At 42.8% G+C, this 20,383-nt stretch overlaps 2 protein-coding genes across 3 annotated transcripts in view; one reads left to right on the forward strand and one right to left on the reverse strand.

Annotated features, from left to right (window-relative positions):
- The first annotated feature begins 670 nt into the window (after positions 1-670).
- spag6 (sperm associated antigen 6) lies at positions 671-12,540 on the forward strand. Its single transcript, XM_034108869.2, has 11 exons — positions 671-848; positions 934-1,029; positions 1,112-1,278; positions 2,300-2,483; positions 3,427-3,632; positions 4,063-4,236; positions 4,312-4,464; positions 4,580-4,771; positions 5,508-5,624; positions 8,815-8,960; positions 12,399-12,540. Exons 1-11 carry the CDS (start codon positions 824-826, stop codon positions 12,460-12,462), a joined length of 1,524 nt encoding a protein of 507 aa, XP_033964760.1. The 5' UTR covers positions 671-823; the 3' UTR covers positions 12,463-12,540.
- Positions 12,541-16,439: 3,899 nt separating this feature from the next.
- The window catches only part of pip4k2aa (phosphatidylinositol-5-phosphate 4-kinase, type II, alpha a), a 33,149-nt gene continuing 29,205 nt past the window's right edge, over positions 16,440-20,383 (reverse strand). For both annotated transcript variants that reach the window (XM_034108629.2, XM_034108630.2), the window contains one exon: positions 16,440-20,291. In XM_034108629.2, coding sequence (XP_033964520.1) covers positions 20,211-20,291 — 81 coding nt within the window. In that variant the 3' untranslated portion in view covers positions 16,440-20,210. The remainder of the gene's footprint in view (positions 20,292-20,383) is intronic.

The raw sequence follows: 20,383 nt of genomic DNA on the forward strand, positions 1-20,383 counted from the left end.
ATAATATGTACTCCGATATCAAGACGAATCACATTTTGTCATAGCCTATAATATTGATATGGTTTATTTTTGCAGACCGAGGTGTAAACATATTGATATAACGTAGTATATCTTTGAAGTAGACTGTGAATAACAGTAAAATAAATGTGGACGATGGCCAACAGACCAGATAATGGATGCGATAACGAAACCAGCAATTTTTAACTTAAACAAAGTTTACGTTTGGAGATTAACCCTATTTAAAAAAGCCTTCATGATGCAAAATCGATGGCAAACGTTATAGGTTCACGCAGTCTATGGTATGAGAGACAGTGATAACAGCCAATGAGAATCGTGCAGGCTATGCATCCACGTTTACTTGTCAACACAAATGTTGTACTTTTTGAGTGAGTTCAAGTCAGAGAAAAATCCCTTCTTTGTGCTTATTTCTCCCATATTTGTAGGTCTACTAAGGCTACTTCTGAATCGCTTGACAATTAAATTCGGCTAAAATCTAAAATTAGCTAACATGTTTCACTGTAGGCAACCAGAAGCTCGTGTTTCGCTTTGTAAAAGTGGTGAAAGTAATGTTGTCGTCAGCGGTAACAACAGAAACACACTGAACGTTTTCCAGAGGGTGAGTCATCTTGTCAATAGACGATCTTTGGCACGGAACATTCTACTTCCTGTCTGTTGTCACGGTAACACCTAACAACACTACCTAAACCAAACCTGGAGACCATCAGGGGAAACGCTGCGTTGATCACTGTGTTCATTAAATCCGTTTTCTGTGTAAATAACCTGCATTTTCTTACTAAAATACACACTTTCCATCAGGGTAACAATGAGTCAACGACAGATAATTCAAGGTAAGATGCACGAGCAGGTTTTTAATAAGAAAAAATAAGGAAAATGCAGCTTCAAGTCAAACTGTTTGCTTGTGTCTGTTTGCAGTTTTTGAGCAGTATCAGAAGTCAAGGATGCAGTTTGTGCAAACGGTCGCTGATCTGGCAGCTAGACCACAGAACATAGAAATGCTTCAAAATGCTGGTAAGAGAAACAAGATAATAACCACTAAGACATGTCAGATGCGGCTGCTGTTCCCAGGGTGTAATCTTCTCCTCTCCGGCAGGGGTGATGACCCTGCTGCGGCCCCTGATGCTGGACAGTGTGCCCGGCATCCAGCAGACCGCCGCGCTGGCTCTGGGCCGGCTGGCCGACCACAGCGACTCGCTGGCGGAGGCCGTGGTCCGGGAGGACATCCTGCCGCAGCTGGTCCTCTCTCTGGCCTCGCAAAACGTAAGTCTCTCATCTTTAAGGCTCACGTGAGGGCCTCTTCAATGCAGTTCAACCATTTTTTCTACATCCGATATTATACTTTCCCCCCACTTTCTTCGACATACGATATCATGATTTATTTTGACATACTATACTATGCCTTATTTCGACATTATACGTCGTTTTTTTCAACATGCTATATTTATATAAGTAGTGACCGTTATCTAAAAAAATATGTTTTTTATATAAGTGACCCTTATCTAAAAAGTAAGTTCCTGTCATAGGGGGGGGGGGGGGGACCCTTAACACAAATAAAAAATAGTTATAGTAAGTAAATACAAAAAATAGTTATATAAGGGAGGACCCTTATCTAAAAAATACCATGTATATTTTTTCATAAACTATGACTTTTCGATCATTTTTAACGACAACAATATATATACTACACCTGGTTTCTATAACGTGCCTTATTTCGACACAAAATACGAAGGTTTTTTTTGTCATTTTAAAGTTTTCCCGACTATGGCTTTTTTGTCATTTCCTTCACTTTTTTCAACATAGCATATTATGTCAAAATAAGACACAATATCCATCGTATGTCGAAAAAAGTGGGAAAAAACTAGTATACTATGTCGAAGTAAAAAAAAACAGCATGGGATGTCGAAGAAATGCAAAAACTGACAGAAAACAAGATATAATGGTGTGCATAAAAAACGACAGTATAAATGATGTCAGTATAAACAACATCATTCAGTATCTTGAAAATATGCAAAAATCATTATATAAACACAGTATGTTGAAAAAAAATAGTTTTTGTATATTAAAACACAAAAAAGTCATGTTGAAGAAAACAAATCCATGGAATGGCTTCTTTAATGAATTGTAAGTGTAGTATGTCATACAATATTGTCATTAAATTGCAAAGGACAATGTTATAAATGTACCAAATCATGGGACAATATAACTGACTTGTATTTCAATCGTAAGTAACGTCTTAAGACAGACCATGAATGTAAGAGTATCTTTGTGTGTTTGTATGCAGAGGTTCTATAAGAAAGCAGCAGCCTTCGTTCTGCGAGCCGTTGCCAAACACACCCCCAAGCTGGCCCAGGCGGTGCTGGCCTGCGGGGGGGTCGACGCTCTGGTGCTCTGCCTGGAGGAGTTCGACCCCGGTGTGAAGGAAGCGGCTGCCTGGGCTCTCAACTACATCGCCCGGCACGACGCACGTAAAAACACATTCTTAGATTTCTATTGGTCTACCTTGGTTCGTGATTGGCTAAACACAAGCCAAGTCATTATGACATCACAAAGTGGCCAAAATCTGATCAGCTCATTTTCAGACAGGTTTTTATAGAAATGGATCAGGACAAAAAGAGAGAGAATGTTTTTACCTGAAACTTTCAGTCTCTTTCCACAGAGGGGACACATGTTGATGTAGAAGAGACATGAAGAAGAGGGGACACATATGTTGATGTAGAAGAGACATGAAGAAGAGGGGACACATGTTGATGTAGAAGAGACATGAAGAAGAGGGGACACATGTTGATGTAGAAGAGACATGAAGAAGAGGGGACACATGTTGATGTAGAAGAGACATGAAGAAGAGGGGACATATATGTTGATGTAGAAGAGACATGAAGAAGAGGGGACACATGTTGATGTAGAAGAGACATGAAGAAGAGGGGACACATGTTGATGTAGAAGAGACATGAAGAAGAGGGGACACATGTTGATGTAGAAGAGACATGGAGAAGAGGGGACACATGTTGATGTAGAAGAGACATGGAGAAGAGGGGACACATGTTGATGTAGAAGAGACATGGAGAAGAGGGGACACATGTTGATGTAGAAGAGACATGAAGAAGAGGGGACACATGTTGATGTAGAAGAGACGTGAAGAATAGGGGACACATGTTGATGTAGAAGAGACATGAAGAAGAGGGGACACATGTTGATGTAGAAGAGACATGAAGAAGAGGGGACATATGTTGATGTAGAAGAGACATGAAGAAGAGGGGACACATGTTGATGTAGAAGAGGGGACACATGTTGATGTAGAAGAGACATGAAGAAGAGGGGACACGTGTTGATGTAGAAGAGACATGAAAAGGTGGATTTTGCATAACAAGTGTTTGCTCTCTGCTTCCCACCCCTTCCCTCTTGGGGCAGAGTTGTCTCAGTCGGTGGTGGATGCCGGCGCTGTGCCCCTCCTGGTGCTTTGTCTTCTGGAGCCGGAGATGGCCCTCAAACGCATCGCGGCCTCCACCCTCAGTGACATCTGCAAACACTCCCCGGAGCTGGCCCAGACCGTGGTCGACAACGGAGCCATCGCACACCTGGCCCAGATGATCCTCAGCCCTGACGCCAAGCTCAAGGTAGGCCAGCTCAAAGAACACGTTTGACCTATTATATGAGGCTCTATATGTTCGTGTGTTACCTTCAGTTACCATGAGACACTTTGTGAATGAAATGAAGGGATTCAAAAGGTTTTATTGAAAGACTATCATGAATAAGAAACATTTCTCCACCAGACTTCATTTAAATAAAAAATATTCTTCAGGTTTTTTTTACTTGAAATACAAAAACAATTGTCGTATCATCTAAAAACCTGCTAGAAAAGAATCAAACATGTTAGTGCATGTTCAGATCTTGCAAGCAACACGATCAATATCAAAAATGTACACACATTTATTTAGTATTAAGCAGAAGTACCAGATATTGAATATATGCTGACTTGTTGTGCAAAACGGTATAAACTATAAACGAGCTCTCGAATGAAGGCAGCCCTATTTCTTGTCCCTGTAGAGGCAGGTGTTCTCCGCCCTCAGTCAGATCAGTAAGCACTCGGTCAGCCTGGCGGAGATGGTGATTGAGGCGGAGGTGTTCCCTGCAGCCGTCGCCTGCCTCAAAGACCCTGATGAGTACGTGAGGAAGAACGTCACCACTCTGATGAGGGAGGTGGTGAAACACACACCAGAGGTACTGCAGCACACACTCGTTCACTGAAGGCACACACATGCAGGCGCTAGAGTAATGTGCCGAGTGTGTTTGCAGCTGTCCCAGGTGATCGTGAACTGTGGAGGCATGGCAGCTGTGATCGACTTCCTGGGCGAGTCCAGTGGAAACCTGCGGCTGCCGGGGATCATGATGCTGGGATATGTGGCGGCTCACAGCGAGAACCTGGCCATGGCTGTCATCCTCTCCAAGGTGTTGATCTCTCGTGTGATCCCTCTCCATGAGCCATGTGGCAGCAGCAGTACAACCAGCAGGTCCAGTATGTAGGTCACACTCACCGAGTCCTGTTTGTCCTCCTGTCCTGCAGGGGGTGCCACAGCTGGCCCTGTGTATGTCCGAGGAGCACGAGCACCACATCAAGGCGGCCATAGCCTGGTCCATCGGACAGATTGGACACCACAGCCCGGAGCACGCCAAGGCGGTGGCCACCTCCAACCTCCTGAGCAAACTGCTGGAGCTGTACATGGAGGCCAGCAGCTCCGAGGACCTGCAGGCCAAAGTAAGAGCAGCAGAGAGACGCTTCAATGACGAGGCTCTGAACTGTTGAATATCTCAAAAACATACATATATGGGCTTTCTAGTTGTATCTGCGTTGGCCCCGAGAGCTCAAAGAGCTGCAAATTAAGCAATAAAAGGAAAAAACATCGCCCCCCGCAACAGAGAGTAAGAATCTAAAATAATGTTTTTTCCCAGGGGAAATGAAGTTTTGTGCAGTTGCTTCATTTTAGAATAAAATAAAAATGACTTGTTTGTATAAACATGTCGAAGACAACCAAACACCGCAATATGCACAAAGCCGAAATGGTTGCAGTGACAATAAGTAAATGCATTTCAGAACGTATTTGTTTGCAATATAAAAACAAAGCAGCTGAAACGCACAACAGCAAATGATGCTGAGGAAATGTAACTAGAGACATCTGGAATAAATCCCACCTCAATAGGGATTATAGGCAGGAAGCAAAGTCATCACAAAACAAGCAAACGTGAAGTACGCAACACAAGATATTTTCCAAATGTTTGGTGCAATGAGCTCTTAGGGCCACCGTACAACAACTATCACTTATGTATTAAGTATATTGACTTGCTCTCAATAACAGTGAGGCAACGACTGCACATTTTTAAAGCCAAACATGGAGACATTTTGATCTCACTGGACTGCAGGTATCACTTGGTAAAAAGCTGAAACAACAGTTTGTATGAATGTATACAGTATAATGTAATTCCTCGTGTTTCAGAGTAAGAAGGCCCTGAAGAGCATTCTGCAGAAGTGCACCTACCTGCCGGGTCTGGAGCCGCTCCTCTACGATGTTCCCAGCAACATCCTCAAACACGTGGTCGGCCAGTTCAGCAAGGTGAGTCCAACACAACTAGGGATGGGTACCGAGCCCCGGGGATGAATTATTAAAGACCGTGGTACCGTTAAGCTCCGACGTTATCGGTCTTTTTATCGGTACTGGAGACGATAGTAAATGTAGATGTAAAAAATATATCATATGTATTATTGCTACACAAACATTATATTGCAGTTTTAGTTTCGCAAACTCCATTTCTAACACGCAAAAAGACAGCAAAATGCGTCTATGTTTAGTATTTTCGATCTTTCCAATCCAGGCGAGAGATCTCTCTCCCCATCTGTGTGCGAGGGGGCGGGGCAGTTTACACACACACACACACACACACACACACACACACACACACACACACACACACACACACACACACACACACACACACACACACACACACACACACACACACACACACACACACACACACACACACACACACACACACACACACACACACACACACACACACACACACACACACACACACACACACACACACACACACACACACACACACACACACACACACACACGGAGGAGATGGCGGAGAGAACTAAGCGCCCGTCGCGATGTGGACAATGCTCGTTAGTCGTTACCTAAAGTGCAATAAGAGTTTAGCATGTAAGGGCAGATTTTTTTCAATACGATTTGTTAAAACATTGTTGTTTCTTTTTATGTGAAATATTATGCATTTAATTTAAATAAAAAGCAATGTTAATTTTGTTCACAATTTGTTTAGTCAGTTTACCTTATTTTTCTCTCTAAAAGAACCGATAAAAGTAGTAGTAGTAGTACCGTTAAACATTAACGATACCCATCCCTAAACACAACAGGAATCTGCTTCAAAAAGGGAAATCTAAATCAGGGGTGGCCAAATACAGAAAAATATACGAAGGGCGGGGCCACTCACTAGAGGTATACTGCCTCATAAGTTCAGCTATTGCAGTGTTGTAGTCAAGTCACCAATTCACGAGTCCAAGTCACCCTCGAGTCACCACTCTTCGAGTCCGAGTCCAAGTCCGAGTCACCAAGGGAGAGTCGTAGTCGAGTCCGAGTCCAAGTCCGAGTCACCCAAGGAGTGTCCAAGTCGAGTCCGAGTCCGAGTCATCATTACCTGTGTTCGAGTCCGAGTCCAATTCCGAGTCACTTAAGAAGAGTCCAAGTCAAGTCCGAGTCACAAGTCTTCATGTATTAATCTTCGTGGATATATGTTTTGAAATGTAGCTGCTCCTCTACATTGCTGTTATCCTGTCTATTGAACTGCTGTGAAGCGAGTTTGGCTACAATTCTTGTAATAGGTGCTATACAAATATAAAGCTTATTTCTAATATTAATATTATATATAAATAAACTATATTTAAAATGAGTTACCTTTTAGAGAAGTGATTATATTTGTATGCCAATATTTTCCTATGGTAAAGTTTTCGTTTTGCACTTTTATTTTGATAGTAATAAGATTGGCACTCTTATTTTGAAGGAACTTTTACGGGTTAAATCAGTTTACCGATAAAGATTTAGCCCCAGAAAGCACATGGCTACTTAGCATGCAAAATGTTGTCATTATGCATGTTAAGTAGCCATGTGCTTTCGTGTTATCGGCTGAATCTTTATTTATTGATTAGATCACGTTACTCTGATGATAGTGTTCAAGACAGCCTATATGTCTGAACTCGATCCTTAGAGTAATGTGTTACGGAGCCTTCTCTTCAATATTGTTTCCACATAACGAGCATTTTGCTCTTTTCCAATGTGGAAGCAGAATGTGTGAAAGCATACAGCACGATGCGGGGCGTGTCTGTAGACATCTCTAGACTGGAACAGCGGGGCCCAGTACGTGAACTCGCCATACAGGATAGAGGACATCAGACTCCAGAGAAAATGTGCTCAAGTCCGAGTCCAAGTCGGAGCGTCAATGTACGAGTCGAGTCCGAGTCATCGTGGGGGGGGGAATTCACGAGTCCGAGTCCGAGTCCAAGTCATCCTGTGCGAGAATTCACGAGTCCAGGTCCGAGTCGCGTCAATCAGTGCGCGAGTCCGAGTCAAGTCACGAGTCCCGAAAATCGGCACTCAAGTCCGACTCGAGTCCGAGTCCAGGACTCGAGTCCGAGTCCAGGACTCGAGTACTCCATCTCTGAGCTATTGGTCAGCAAAATCAAATGTAGGTATCATCCTAAATTACAGCTCTCCAGAGGGCAGTCATTCCTTACAACAGAAGCTCAGATTGATAATCATAAGAGGAAATATGAAGGGTACATTTGAAGCTTGTTATGCTTAAGTTATTGGGCTTTTTTTCTTATCAGCTTAGATTTGTTAGAACATGTTTTCAACTTTAATTGACTGAATTGATTTGAGAAGTGGGCTCATTAACAAATTAATACTACTGAGTAATATCTGTATCTATATGTAAGAAGTACAAGACAAGCACAAGTTTCATTTGAGGGCCGTACTGCATTATAACTTTTTGAATTAGCTGAGGGCCGATTCAAAATGGCCCAGAATCTAAATGAATGTCAGGTTTCTAAAGGCACGGACACACCAGGCCGATTATCGGCGTCGGTGGGCGTCAGGCCGACGATGAGCGTTGACACGCCCTACTCAGATTGGTGTGTCCCGCACCGTCGGGCCTTTCAACATGTTGAATCGGCGGGCAGTCGGCAAAATAAATCACTCTGATTAGCTGTTCAGCTAGCGAATCAGTGCATGAGAAGCGAAACGGAAGTGAGGGACCCAAACAAACGATTAAGAAGGCAAATCTGAGATTTCATTTAACTCCAGCTCTCGACTCAGGTGCGGGAAAGCCCCGTGATCTTCTCACTGTAGAGTGAAAATGGAACGGACACGCTATTTGTTGTTTGTTTGTATCACGCAGTCTGTTCTTCTTCTCTCGGTTATCACGCAGTCTGTCTTCCGGTTGTTGCCTCTTTTGAATGACGAAGACACACTACCGTCGCCTGCTGGTAAGGAGAGGTATTGCCACTCACGCATGCGCAGTTCGTACGTGCTTCTTGGCCGTCGGCTGAAGTCTTTGCGGTGTGTTCCAGTGCGACACATGGCCAAAACGCAGCAACGTGAGGCGACGCAACAGTCGGGGTCCGTCTGTGTCAGTTCTGTGTCAGTTCTTTGTCAGATTGGTGTGTCCGGGCCTTTAGAGTTGTTGGTTTGGATGTGATACCTGAGTTTCCTCTCCTCTCAGGTGCTCCCTCATGACAGCAAGGCTCGCCGACTGTTTGTGACCAGCGGAGGTCTGAAGAAGCTCCAGGAGATCGAGGCGGACCCCGGCTCCCCTCTGCAGGATCACATCAACAACATCAACAGCTGCTTCCCCGAGGAGATCGTCAGGTGTGTGTCTCTCCCTAGCACGCACGCGCACGCACGCGCACACACACACACACACACACACACACACACACACACACACACACACACACACACACACACACACACACACACACACACACACACACACACACACACACACACACACACACACACACACACACACACACACACACACACACACACACACACACACACACACACACACACACACACACACACACACACACACACACACACACACACACACACACACACACACACACACACACACACACACACACACACACACACACACAATAAGACCGGCAAATCTAAATCTCTCCGGTCAAAGTGTCCGGTCAAAATTATTTCCGCTTAGCGCAATACCGCATCAGTTGCGCAACTTGCGCCACTTATGTGACAGACAAAAATAGTCAATTCTAATGTCTAACACTTAATGTGGAGAAAGAGATGTCCTGTATGGGTTGATTGTGCGTTGATCTGTTGGTAATGCCTCGGGGTTCCGGTGGGCATGTAAACAAATGCATAATGCTGCGCTATACTTTGCGGCCTCACCCGGTTGCATATAGCGACACTTATTGTTTAGGTGTCTTTTGATAAGCAGGTAGTCATATCATTAGCTAGAACTAGCTGGATCTGATCGATATGGACATAAACGCGAGTGAAGTCTAATCTGACGGGAGAGAGAGAGATCAGCTGCTGCTCACGAGTCGACACGCAGCTCTGCATGATCACCTGCAGCGGTGAGCGGAACAAAACACACTTCAGGTTAGAATATCACTAGGGGTGTAACGTTATCTGTATTCGTCTCGTACGTCAGGGGTTCCCAATCCCCGGTGTTACTGCCGGGCCGCGAAATAGCTGTGAGTTTATCGTAATATTTGCAGAATTATAAATATATACAAATATTTTATCATAATATTTTTTCAAAAAGTGTTTAATGTTCGCACCTATACCAGTCATATTATTTCATCCAGTAGCCTGGTTAATCTTTCACCAGATAACCGTTGAAAATGGCTTTTATGATGTTCCGAGGGATTCGGCGGCTCAGCCTAAGGTTTCAGCCTCTCGTGCGCACGAGAAAGTTACCGGTGCGCCAAGTAGGAAGAGGAGCGTAGAGACAACCGTTTGATTGCAGACTGTTATGTTTATGTGGGGAAATGGCAGTGCATACATTATTTGAGATATATTTCAAACTCGGACTTCATTTTAAGGACATGTCGGCCAGGGGTGTAGAGCTATATGTTTATTTTATTAGCTTTTCTTTTTAATGACTGATTTTAAATGCCATTTTCTTAATGTCTTTCGTTTTTTGTAAAGCACTTTGAATTGCCTTGTGTTGAAAAGTGCTATATAAATAAACTTGCCTTGCCTTACCTTTGTTTAAGCACCGGATTGGCAAAACAGGAGAGTAAACCAGTCTGCCTTGATCTATGAATTAATGTCCGGGACTCTCACGGTATCTGCTGCCCGCAGCTGTTTTATAGAAGGAAAACCTCCTTCACTTCATGAAATGGCTGCAGGCAGCATCAGGAGGCAGCGGGACGTGTAACTCCGCCACTGAGAAGTAAAGCACCAGCCGAGAGCTGTGCCTTTTTACGCACCGCCTTCGCTGTGTTTACCTTCATCAGAACAGCGAGTGACTGCAGGCTGCTACGTGTTAACCACACACACCTCTGCACACATCTCTACACACACCCCTTTTATTAGTTTTATGAAGGAGATGTCCAGTCACCAAGGCGCATGATGTGTGTGTGTCGAACTGCCCGATTACTCCCTCTTTTATTAGTTTTATGAAGGAGATGTCCAGTCACCAAGGCGCACGATGTGTGTGTAATCACACACACACACGCACGCACGCACGCACGCACGCACGCACGCACGCACGCACACACACACACACACACACTTCATAATGCGCCTTCTCCTCGTTTTCCCAGCATTCACTGGATTTGTTTTTCCGAAAAAACGACACCGGTTCTTTTTTAAACGTTGTTAATATGTTTTGGATGCATATTGTTCTCGTAGTTGTTCAGGCTGTTACATACAATTAGCCTCTGTTGCTACCTGCTGGTGAGTAAATATTCAAATCAGTTAAAATTGACAACCGGTTCGGACGTCACGGTTCGGCACATGCAGTCACACCCGAATACGCCTTTTTTTTTACGAGTGGGAAAAATGTCTGTCATTCAGGGCAGTATCCACTACACTATTTATAATCCAGGGGGCGGTATTGCGCCTAAAAGCTGTTTGCCAGCCGCCCTTAAACAACAAATGAAGAACAAGAAGAAACAACAACAAAACGAACAAAATACAAGAAGAAGAAAAGTTAGTATGGCGATTTCAGATAACACACAGGAGCTAGAACCCACCTGCTTCTTTTAAATCAGCTGTGTGGGAACATTTCGGGTTCCCTGTGGACTACAATAACGATGGAGTGTGCGAGTGGTGGATCGGACGAGGACGGTGTGTCGGCGTGGCTCGACAGCGGAGCGGTATGCTAATGCTAACACACGCCAAACATGCTAAATCATATCAGAAGGCATCACCCAGATTTGCCAATCACCGGAGCCCGGCAAAAGACAGCAGCAGTTCAACAGCTGATCCCCGCTGTTTTTAAGAAGCCAATAGACATGAGAGCCGAGAGACCAAAATAAATAACGGAAGCTTTTGGCATATGTTTTTCAACTACTTTGCGCTCTTGAAACACTTTCTTATTATTTATTTTGTAATATTTTCAAGACATTCTTTTTAGTTTTACAGCTTGATGAAACCTTTTTCTTTGACATCAGCCATTATAGATAATATGGCCATCTGTGTGTGTATAGTTTGTTTTTAACTGTTTAATACAGTTAATTATTCAAAATGTCAGAGTTCCTTATTTTGAAACTGAAACTTGCACTACTGTTCAAAAATAATAACAACAAACCTGGAATTATGCATTTGGGACTTTTTTTTGCTTTTTCTTGTTGTACCGAATCCGCACCGAACCGTGATCCCCAAACCGAGGTACGAACCGAACCGTGACTTCTGTGAACCGTTACACCCCTAAATATCACATGTAGCTATTTTAATGACCTTTCAAACTACCTAAACTAGTTATAGATATGTTTAGTTTTTCTGTCGGGTCACTCATTACATGATACTTACGGGCTGTCAGGTGAGGGAGAGAGCGCTCCGTTTATTATTCCAGTGTTATTGTAAATTACTGAACACTTTTGAATAGTTAATCTACTATAATTAGTTTGTTTTAATATTGAATCATATCAATTTGTTTTAAAGCTCAATAAATAACAAAGAAGACCTTTGACCGGCACTTTTCAAATTGTGTCCGGAAGATTTAAACTTTAACGGACATGTTGACCGGCGAAAACATATTGTAACGGGAACTCTGCCCTGTGTGTGTAAACAGTAATCAAATGTGTGTGTGTGTTTCAGGTACTACTCCCCTGGGTACTCAGAGGTGTTGCTGGAGCGGTTAGAGAGATACCAGCCGGCCTGACATCAGTCACACAAGTTCAAATGTTACCATGAAAATGTGCCTTTACAGTAAATTAAACATTTTAAAGAGCAGTTTTACATCTTAGTTATTTTGTGTGTTGTGTGTTTTTTTTTTAAAGCTCCTTTAATGCATGTTGCAGCTTGTTTCAGATTAGATAGTCCTTTTAAATGTCTTTGCCACAGCAACATGACAACAAGGCATTGCACATGAAGAAAAGAGAAAATAAACATACAGTTGGAAAATATAAACAATACATATCAATATTGAATTACATATATTTTACCAGTCCGACCGAATCGTGACCGAAAGAACGAGATCGTGACCGAAAGAACGAGATCGTGACCGAAAGAACGAGATCGCGGATACAAGCGGCCGAGATGGGTTTTCTCCGCAGGGTGGCTGGCGTCTCCCTTAGGGATAAGGTGAGAAGTTCGGTCATCAGGGAGGGACTCGGAGTTGAACCGCTTCTCCTTCTCGTCGAAAGGAGCCAGTCGAGGTGGTTCGGCACCTAGTTAGGATGCCACCTGGGCGCCTCCCTAGGGAGGTGTTCCAGGCACGTCCAGCTGGGAGGAGACCGAGGGGTAGACCTAGGACCAGGTGGAGGGGTTATATCTGTTCGCTGGCCTGGGAGCGCCTTGGGACCCCCCAGTCAGAGCTGGTTGATGTGGCTTGCCATTATATAAAAATAGTGTTGCTACAAAAGTATAAATGAGGCTTACTAATAAGACAACTCAGATCTGAAGCTACACAGGAATCTGCTGCAACAGTGCAATAAAAGACAAAATTAATAGAATCAAACCCTTTTTTGGTTGCATCATCGTCGAGTATAAAAATAAATGCCTTTTAAAATAGGATGCAAGCAACACTAGTTTCTTAACCTGAATTGATAAGACTATAATCAATTTAAGTTTGCATTCTTATACCATTTTGTACAATAATTATAATGAATAAGTTCAAACAAATTAAAACTTACAGAGGTCTGATTAATAACGGTATCTAACTTGAGTTTTTATTATATCAAAAACCTGTTGAAATGCTTCTGTTATTTTTACTGTCCCCAAAAGCGCGTCGGCAGCCTCCAGGAAAGCTTCTTTCACAACTTCCCGTCTTTGAAAGACTTCATGTGTTTCGCAAGAACGTGACTGACACGATAAGATGCTCTGGTAGAGCCTTGCTCTTGTTGTTGGGCCTGGGGAAAATGGACTGCTGTGCATTTAGCCGTCATTTCAGGCCCCTCCCCTTTTGGGAACGTGGGGCAGAATTAGGAGGGAATTCCGTCTCGTAGCGTTTGTGCACTGTTTTGAAATGCCGCTCCTAAATTACCCTTCGATAAAGCCACGCTCGCATTGCAGATGAGACAGATGGACTTTGAATTGGAATAGATACAAAAATAATCACCCTCCCACTCGGAGTGAAAATTATATATTTTGGGCTTTTTTTGCTTCAGCCATAATTGCGGTCTTGTTTGTGTGCAGACTGTCACTCACTCCTGTTGACACGGAGAATGTCAGCGAAATAGTGCCCACTGCCCACCAGCCACGCCCCCACACATGGGGTCACGCCGGCCAATCACAAAGCTTTGGTGCGTTCAAGTGCATTATTCTGGCACGGGAAGATTATGTTATAGGACATTAACGATAAAACAGAATATTGTTGTTCTATTTTTAGACATATCTCGCGATCGACTGGGAATCTCCCCGCGATCGACTGGTTGGGCACCCCTGCTCTAGTTGCTTGTCCGGTGCGCAAACTCCTCTGACGTCATCGGGGGCGTGGCCCACCTGTGCTCAAATTGCGCAGGTACATTTTACCAGCTGTTCACAGGCTGTAGGTCAACACAGTACTTTTGACTTGGTGCTATGATTGAAATGTACTCAACTAAATGAAGATACAAAATGACTTGCAAATTCAAGTAACACAAACAAAAAAGGGGAGATTTTGAGTAATAGAAAATGATTAGAAATGTATTGTAGAATTTAAACATAGGACCAGTGTAATACTAACAACATATATTGAAGTAGCCTATACTACATTATACAAATTATAGTAAGATATGCTATAGACAACTCATGCTGTCACTATATGTTGTGTAAGAGAGACTAACCATCAAATAAAGGACATTTCATGGAGTGGCATTAAAAAACGGCACTCTTTGAGAGGTCAAAGGTCAGGTTCAGCAGAGCAGCAACAATTGAGGTGCATTAGTGTGTTGCTCAAAGACACTTCAGCAGGCAGCATAATATTATGTGGATTTAATCTCTTGCTCCAATCACAGAGAGGTATGTCTACCTCATATGTAGTTTTGAAATGCAAACATAAAATGTACGGTGAAGTTGTATTTCTGCACAGCTCACACTGCCCCCTGGCGGCCGTGGAGCCTCACTGCGTCTGAGCTCACTGCGTCTGAGCTCAGAGTGTGTGTGTGTGTGTGTGTGTGTGTGTGTGTGTGTGTGTGTGTGTGTGTGTGTGTGTGTGTGTGTGTGTGTGTGTGTGTGTGTGTGTGTGTGTGTGTGTGTGTGTGTGTGTGTGTGTGTGTGTGTGTGTGTGTGTGTGTGTGTGTGTGTGTGTGTGTGTGTGTGGGGGGCAGCTGCAGCGCACATGGCGGGCCGCCCTTTGTTTGTTGTCTGCTTGTTCTCCACTTTGTAGGCCTACTGACGGTGTAAATTAGCCTCCGCCTCTGAGACCTAAACTAGTCCGGCTGCAGCTGCCACCACCCCCTCCTCCTTTCTTCCTTAAACATCTGATATGTAGGCTATTATTAGGCTATATCCTTAAAGTTATCGCTTGTTGGAGCCTATTGTTTAAATGTGCAATGCAAATTCAATTTTCAAAGTGAGTGAATGCATAGGCTATACGGACATTATTGATAAAGAGAAATAAACCCACCCTAACCTATAGGTTCCGCGTTTTTCAGGCATAAATAAAAATAAATATCGAAAGCACGACCTCCAAAAACTGAATAGACATTTAATCAATTCTGCAACATAGCTTGTTGTAAAGCAATGGACAGACTTTTGCTCCAGTTAGAGAATATAATTCTAATTTGCTGAAGCTGAATCAAAAACTGTAAAAAGTGTCTTTAAAATAAACTATGTTGTGAAATGTTAGCCTTATTTATATTATATATAAAAAGGAACTCCTTGCAGTGTGTCGGTAGACATATGGCGATAAGGAACGAACGCAAAATATAAAACATATTTAAAACTGGACTGGTTTTACAGAAACGCTTCTCGTGATGTTCAACTGCCTCTGATTAATCTGAATAATAAGTCTTGTGCTCAGTTTGTGCCAACAACATGAACGAATGTGTTATGAAGAAGGCTAGTGTTTATTTAATCATGCTTTTTTTTTTTATCCTACCCGTTTTTTTCTGACATTTGGCGTGTCAAAGGCTTCATTGTTTGGCAGGCCTAATAAATAAATACATATATAAATAGGCGCAGGTTCAAGTTTTCCATACACGGATTACCTCATGTTTTAAGTCAGCTGTGTCTTTGTTTTAAAAACTGCTTTTATATTCACTTCTACAGCGGACATTATGCACGAAGCAGTTTAACGCATACTGTTTGTTTTGTTAAGTGTTGTTACTATTTCTATTAAAGCGATTGCGACGTTATATAATAAGGAACTAGTAAATATTTCCTTTGTGGCACGTATATTTTTTTCGTTTTTTGATTGATCATTATGAAGATCCAACTAACTTGCTCTCATCTTCCAGGTATTTTGTGCATCCACTGTTCTTCAAATGTATTTATATTAGAAATGTTGGCCGGATGTGTTCTATAATATCAGAGGACATTATATATCTGTGGAGGAAACTACTGCACAAGGGTAAAAATAGGGCTTCAAAAAAGACCAAATGAAAGCGACACAAATAAACCATGAGCATTAGTGTAGAATAAACACATTTTAAAATAAGCAACAACTATGGTACTTATCAACATCAGATAATAAAAACATCAGAGGTAAACTTTGAGTTAAGCAGAACAAGTGCTTTAATTGGTTTGAGTGAAGCTTATGGGATGGAGTGTATTATCATCATCATCATCATCATCATCATCATCATCATCATCATCATCATCATCATCATCGTTAAATGTGAAGAACAATAAACGTACATCATCGTTTTGGCCTCTGCCACTGAAAGGGAGCTCTCACCAACCATTGTCAGACAGCAATAACACACACTCACACATACACACGTGCATACACTAATGCGTAAGTCTTTTAGATGTAGTCTAAAAGAACTTGGGACTTTTGTGAGACCGAAGCTCGACTGCAGGATGTTTCCTGGCCATGCAAATTCAATGGATTCAATCCAAACTGTTGTCCAGAAAGACTTTTTTGTGTTTTAATCCGCCTCAGGAAATGTTCCATCTCTGCAGATCTGGCCTGGCCTCCGCTCATTTGCATTTGTAATTCCCTTAACAATTGAACACCACATGAACACAGGGCTGTTTCTCAAAACTTTGGACATGTTCACATATCAGCGAATGCACCATCTCCCAGGGCATGTAAAAACAAATCAGTTTAGACAAACAGACACATTACACAGTACACAATGTTCTTCAAGCTCATGGTGGGTCGTTCTGACTGCCGAAATATGCTTTTGGCAAGTTACCGTGGCAACAGGTTTGGTGAAGGAGCTCATTCGTGAGTCACAAAAGCCTTACATGTCAAAGTACAGCAGAAGAGTGAGTGTGTTATTATCGTCTTTACATTTGCATCTGTTAAAGTCTGGCATCACCAGAGTTAATATTCCCAAAACAGAAAAAAACTCACTCTCCCAGCATGCACTGCTCCGTTTTCTACTCAGCTATGCCTCAAACAGAGCAAAGCAGACGAGGAGAGGATGAGTCTTCCCTCATTTCCTGTTTTCTTTATGACACAACCTATGTACAGTATGAGCTACGTGACAATAGAAACAAAACAGCCCATTAATAGAGAAAGAACACTGAAATATCCATTAACCACTGACTCAGGGTGACCTATCAGCGGATGACCTCCCTGATAACAAGCAGGTGGGGGACACGAACACTCAGGTGAACAGAAACCGGGTTCAGAAATCGACGAAGGGAAGTGAAAATGTGGACAAACTTGTAAAACAAAAATCACATTCCTGATATCTGTGGTTACGAAGGTAAACGCGATGAACATGCTGACAGACTCCCGAGCAGCAGCCAGTTAGAGAACGACACAAACACCATCACAATGCACTTCCACACACACTCTTTATAAAGGCAGGACCAGCGTGAACGAACGAGGGGTTAAGACGCCTCAGAGTAGAGACGCCTGCACACACTGAAGTATCACAATGACAGATTTGAATTTACAGAATCCAAACCAATCCACCATATTAAAATTCAAGACAGATATTCACTTTTATGACGGTTAAAAAACACAATCATAAGATGGTTTTGTTAAACTGAATAATATGAACACTGCAGGAGGTGCTGGAGTGGAAGAACGAGGGGTTGAAATTAAAGTTGGAAATAATGCAGGTCAAAGTAAACACCCTATTATTAAAATAACCTTTTACCTTTGTTTAAAAAAAAAGATTACAAAATATAAAATTAAATAATTTGGGAGTATAAAGGCACACATCTTGCACAGTGTATACAATGAAACACAGGTATTTAAAGCATGGTAGGGACTATTGTACGCTCACACATCTGGTTAAAGTGAAGGGACACGACGAGAACAACACAGATAGAGGGGAAGGAAACTTCGTCCTGTGACATGCAATTCTTTTAGGTTTTTTCTTACATCTATAGTGAGTATAAATTCAAGCAGTATCATTCTTCATTTACCACAGCACCATCATTCATTCCCAAGGGTGGCTCCTTATTTTATTTTTTTTTTTTTTAAATACAACTATATTTCATGACTAAAATCCAATGTAAAAATATAAATGTGAATATATTCTATGATAAACAAACATATCGTGATGGAAGCTTTTTGCATGGGTTACAATAGTCAAGAAGGACGACTTTTAGTTGGTTATCCAGAAAGTGATACACAACGCCACACGCACGACAACTTTTCCCACTTACACACAAGTATATTGCATTTCCCTTGTTAAGACCGTATCAACTAATTGGGATCGTATTCGTAACATTTGGTTCCTTTCCTCTTGTGCAAAATATACAAAAAAAAACCTCAAACAGAAACAAAAAAATTATTACCACATCAATTCATAAAACTGCCAAATTCAAACACAGTTAAACCACCTTTAAAATGTCAACAACAACAACAACAACAACACGAACAACGATGAATACCAGCCGAGGTGAGGGGAGAGAACGATGCTGCCGCTGTTCATTCTTCTCTTCCCCACCTCCCCCCTAATTTCACTGTCTCTCCCTTTACAACTTTTGAACACTGACACACACACACCGAGTGTGTGCTGGTACGATGCTGGAGGTAAACCGTCTCCTGCCCTGAACACGACACACTGTAGCTGATCCCAGATCCCTCCACCCCACAGAGGGCTTTTAAAAGGATCGTAAACGTCTTTTTACAAAAGCCCCGTGAACAGAACTCTTCCACGTTCCCGTCTAATATGCAGTGAAGTCTTCCCATCCCATCCCGACAGTAAGAACCACCAGCAGGGGAGTGAAGGCGGAGGAGGCGGGATCTGGGATCAGCATTTCTAACACGTTTGTCCTCTTTGTTGCAGCGCATGTAACAGAACAAGAGCTCCTAACCTCTAATAACAAATAAAAGTGCAACATTTTTTTTATTTACTCATAAGGTGCTGATGGCAACAGAAAGTAAAGGGCTGTTGATGTTTCAATCTGACACCCCGTATAACAAGGAGTGACTTCAATCTCTTCAGCCACACGAGACTTCTGGGTCATCCCCCGCCACAGAAAACAATGCCCGACATATTCAGGGGGAATGCAAGTAAACAACACTTTGTATGCTCCATCCTTCCCTTAAAAGATTCTTCATCACAACAAAGCGTAAGGGACGACCTCTGAGGTGCACCAAGTGAACTAATCAGCTAATGAGATGTGTTTGTTGTGAGTGTGTGGCAGGAAGAGAACCCAGAAGATCAACTCCTTCACTTTACACGGAGGGGGCGGAGTCTAAAGGGCGAGGGATGCAGGATCACCGCAAATGGGAAGATTTGTTTGGCTGAGTATAGTGTTTGGGCGTGTGGCTGTTGGCCTTTTGGAAGACTGCTTCCCACTTCCTGAAATGAAGCAATTGCATCAGGCGAGGCTCAACGTCCTCGTTACATCCCGCTCGAGCCTTGTGCCGTAATCTGACCTCTGCACTGCACACGTCATACCCTCCTACTTATCATGCTGAGAAGACGAAAACAAACATCAACATAAAAACAAAAGCAGGGAGCTGGATGTCGTAATAGAGGCAATACAAAAATAAGCCAAATTCCCACATAAACAACCGTACAGACAACAACAAATAATATAAAAAAAAACGTAATGACTTGGACGCTTGCTTTAAACACCCTGATCAGAGTAACACAAAAGTCAACAGAGGAGAGGTTAAATGTAAACGAATGATGGTTTTCTTTTTATAGCTGCAGAGCGTGGCACGCCACTGAGGGCGAGAGAGAAGCAGGGAGGGACGAGGAGAGGGAGAGCGACACAAAGCCATCACAGCACCTTATTAATTCAGCCTCTTGATGCTTCTTCTCTCCATCACCTCTCTTCCCCGCCCTACTCCCCCCTTGCCCTCCCTTTCCCATGTGCCTCCGTGCCCCCCGTCACTCCTGGAGGCTATGACAGGATATTGGTGATGAAATCGTGAAACCTCTTGGAGTACTGCTCTGGGTTCACTGTGGAGATCTCCGCTCCGGCCTGTAGAGGGACACAGAGACAACCGTTGGTCTCCTCATGCAGTATAATCACCTTGTAACTCTGGTCAGTGTTATACTGTATAATAATATACA

This window comes from Pseudochaenichthys georgianus, chromosome 20, assembly GCF_902827115.2.
Source record: "Pseudochaenichthys georgianus chromosome 20, fPseGeo1.2, whole genome shotgun sequence".
Classification (NCBI taxonomy): domain Eukaryota; kingdom Metazoa; phylum Chordata; class Actinopteri; order Perciformes; family Channichthyidae; genus Pseudochaenichthys; species Pseudochaenichthys georgianus.

What these genes read in the sequence shown, in the direction of transcription:
- spag6 (XM_034108869.2), top strand. Translation starts at nt 824, where the DNA reads ATGAGTCAACGACAGATAATTCAAG. An exon ending in CATCGCCCGGCACGACGCAC is followed by an intron (nt 2,484 to 3,426) that starts GTAAAAACACAT and finishes CTCTTGGGGCAG; the next exon opens with AGTTGTCTCAGTCGGTGGTG. An exon ending in GCCCTGACGCCAAGCTCAAG is followed by an intron (nt 3,633 to 4,062) that starts GTAGGCCAGCTC and finishes TTGTCCCTGTAG; the next exon opens with AGGCAGGTGTTCTCCGCCCT.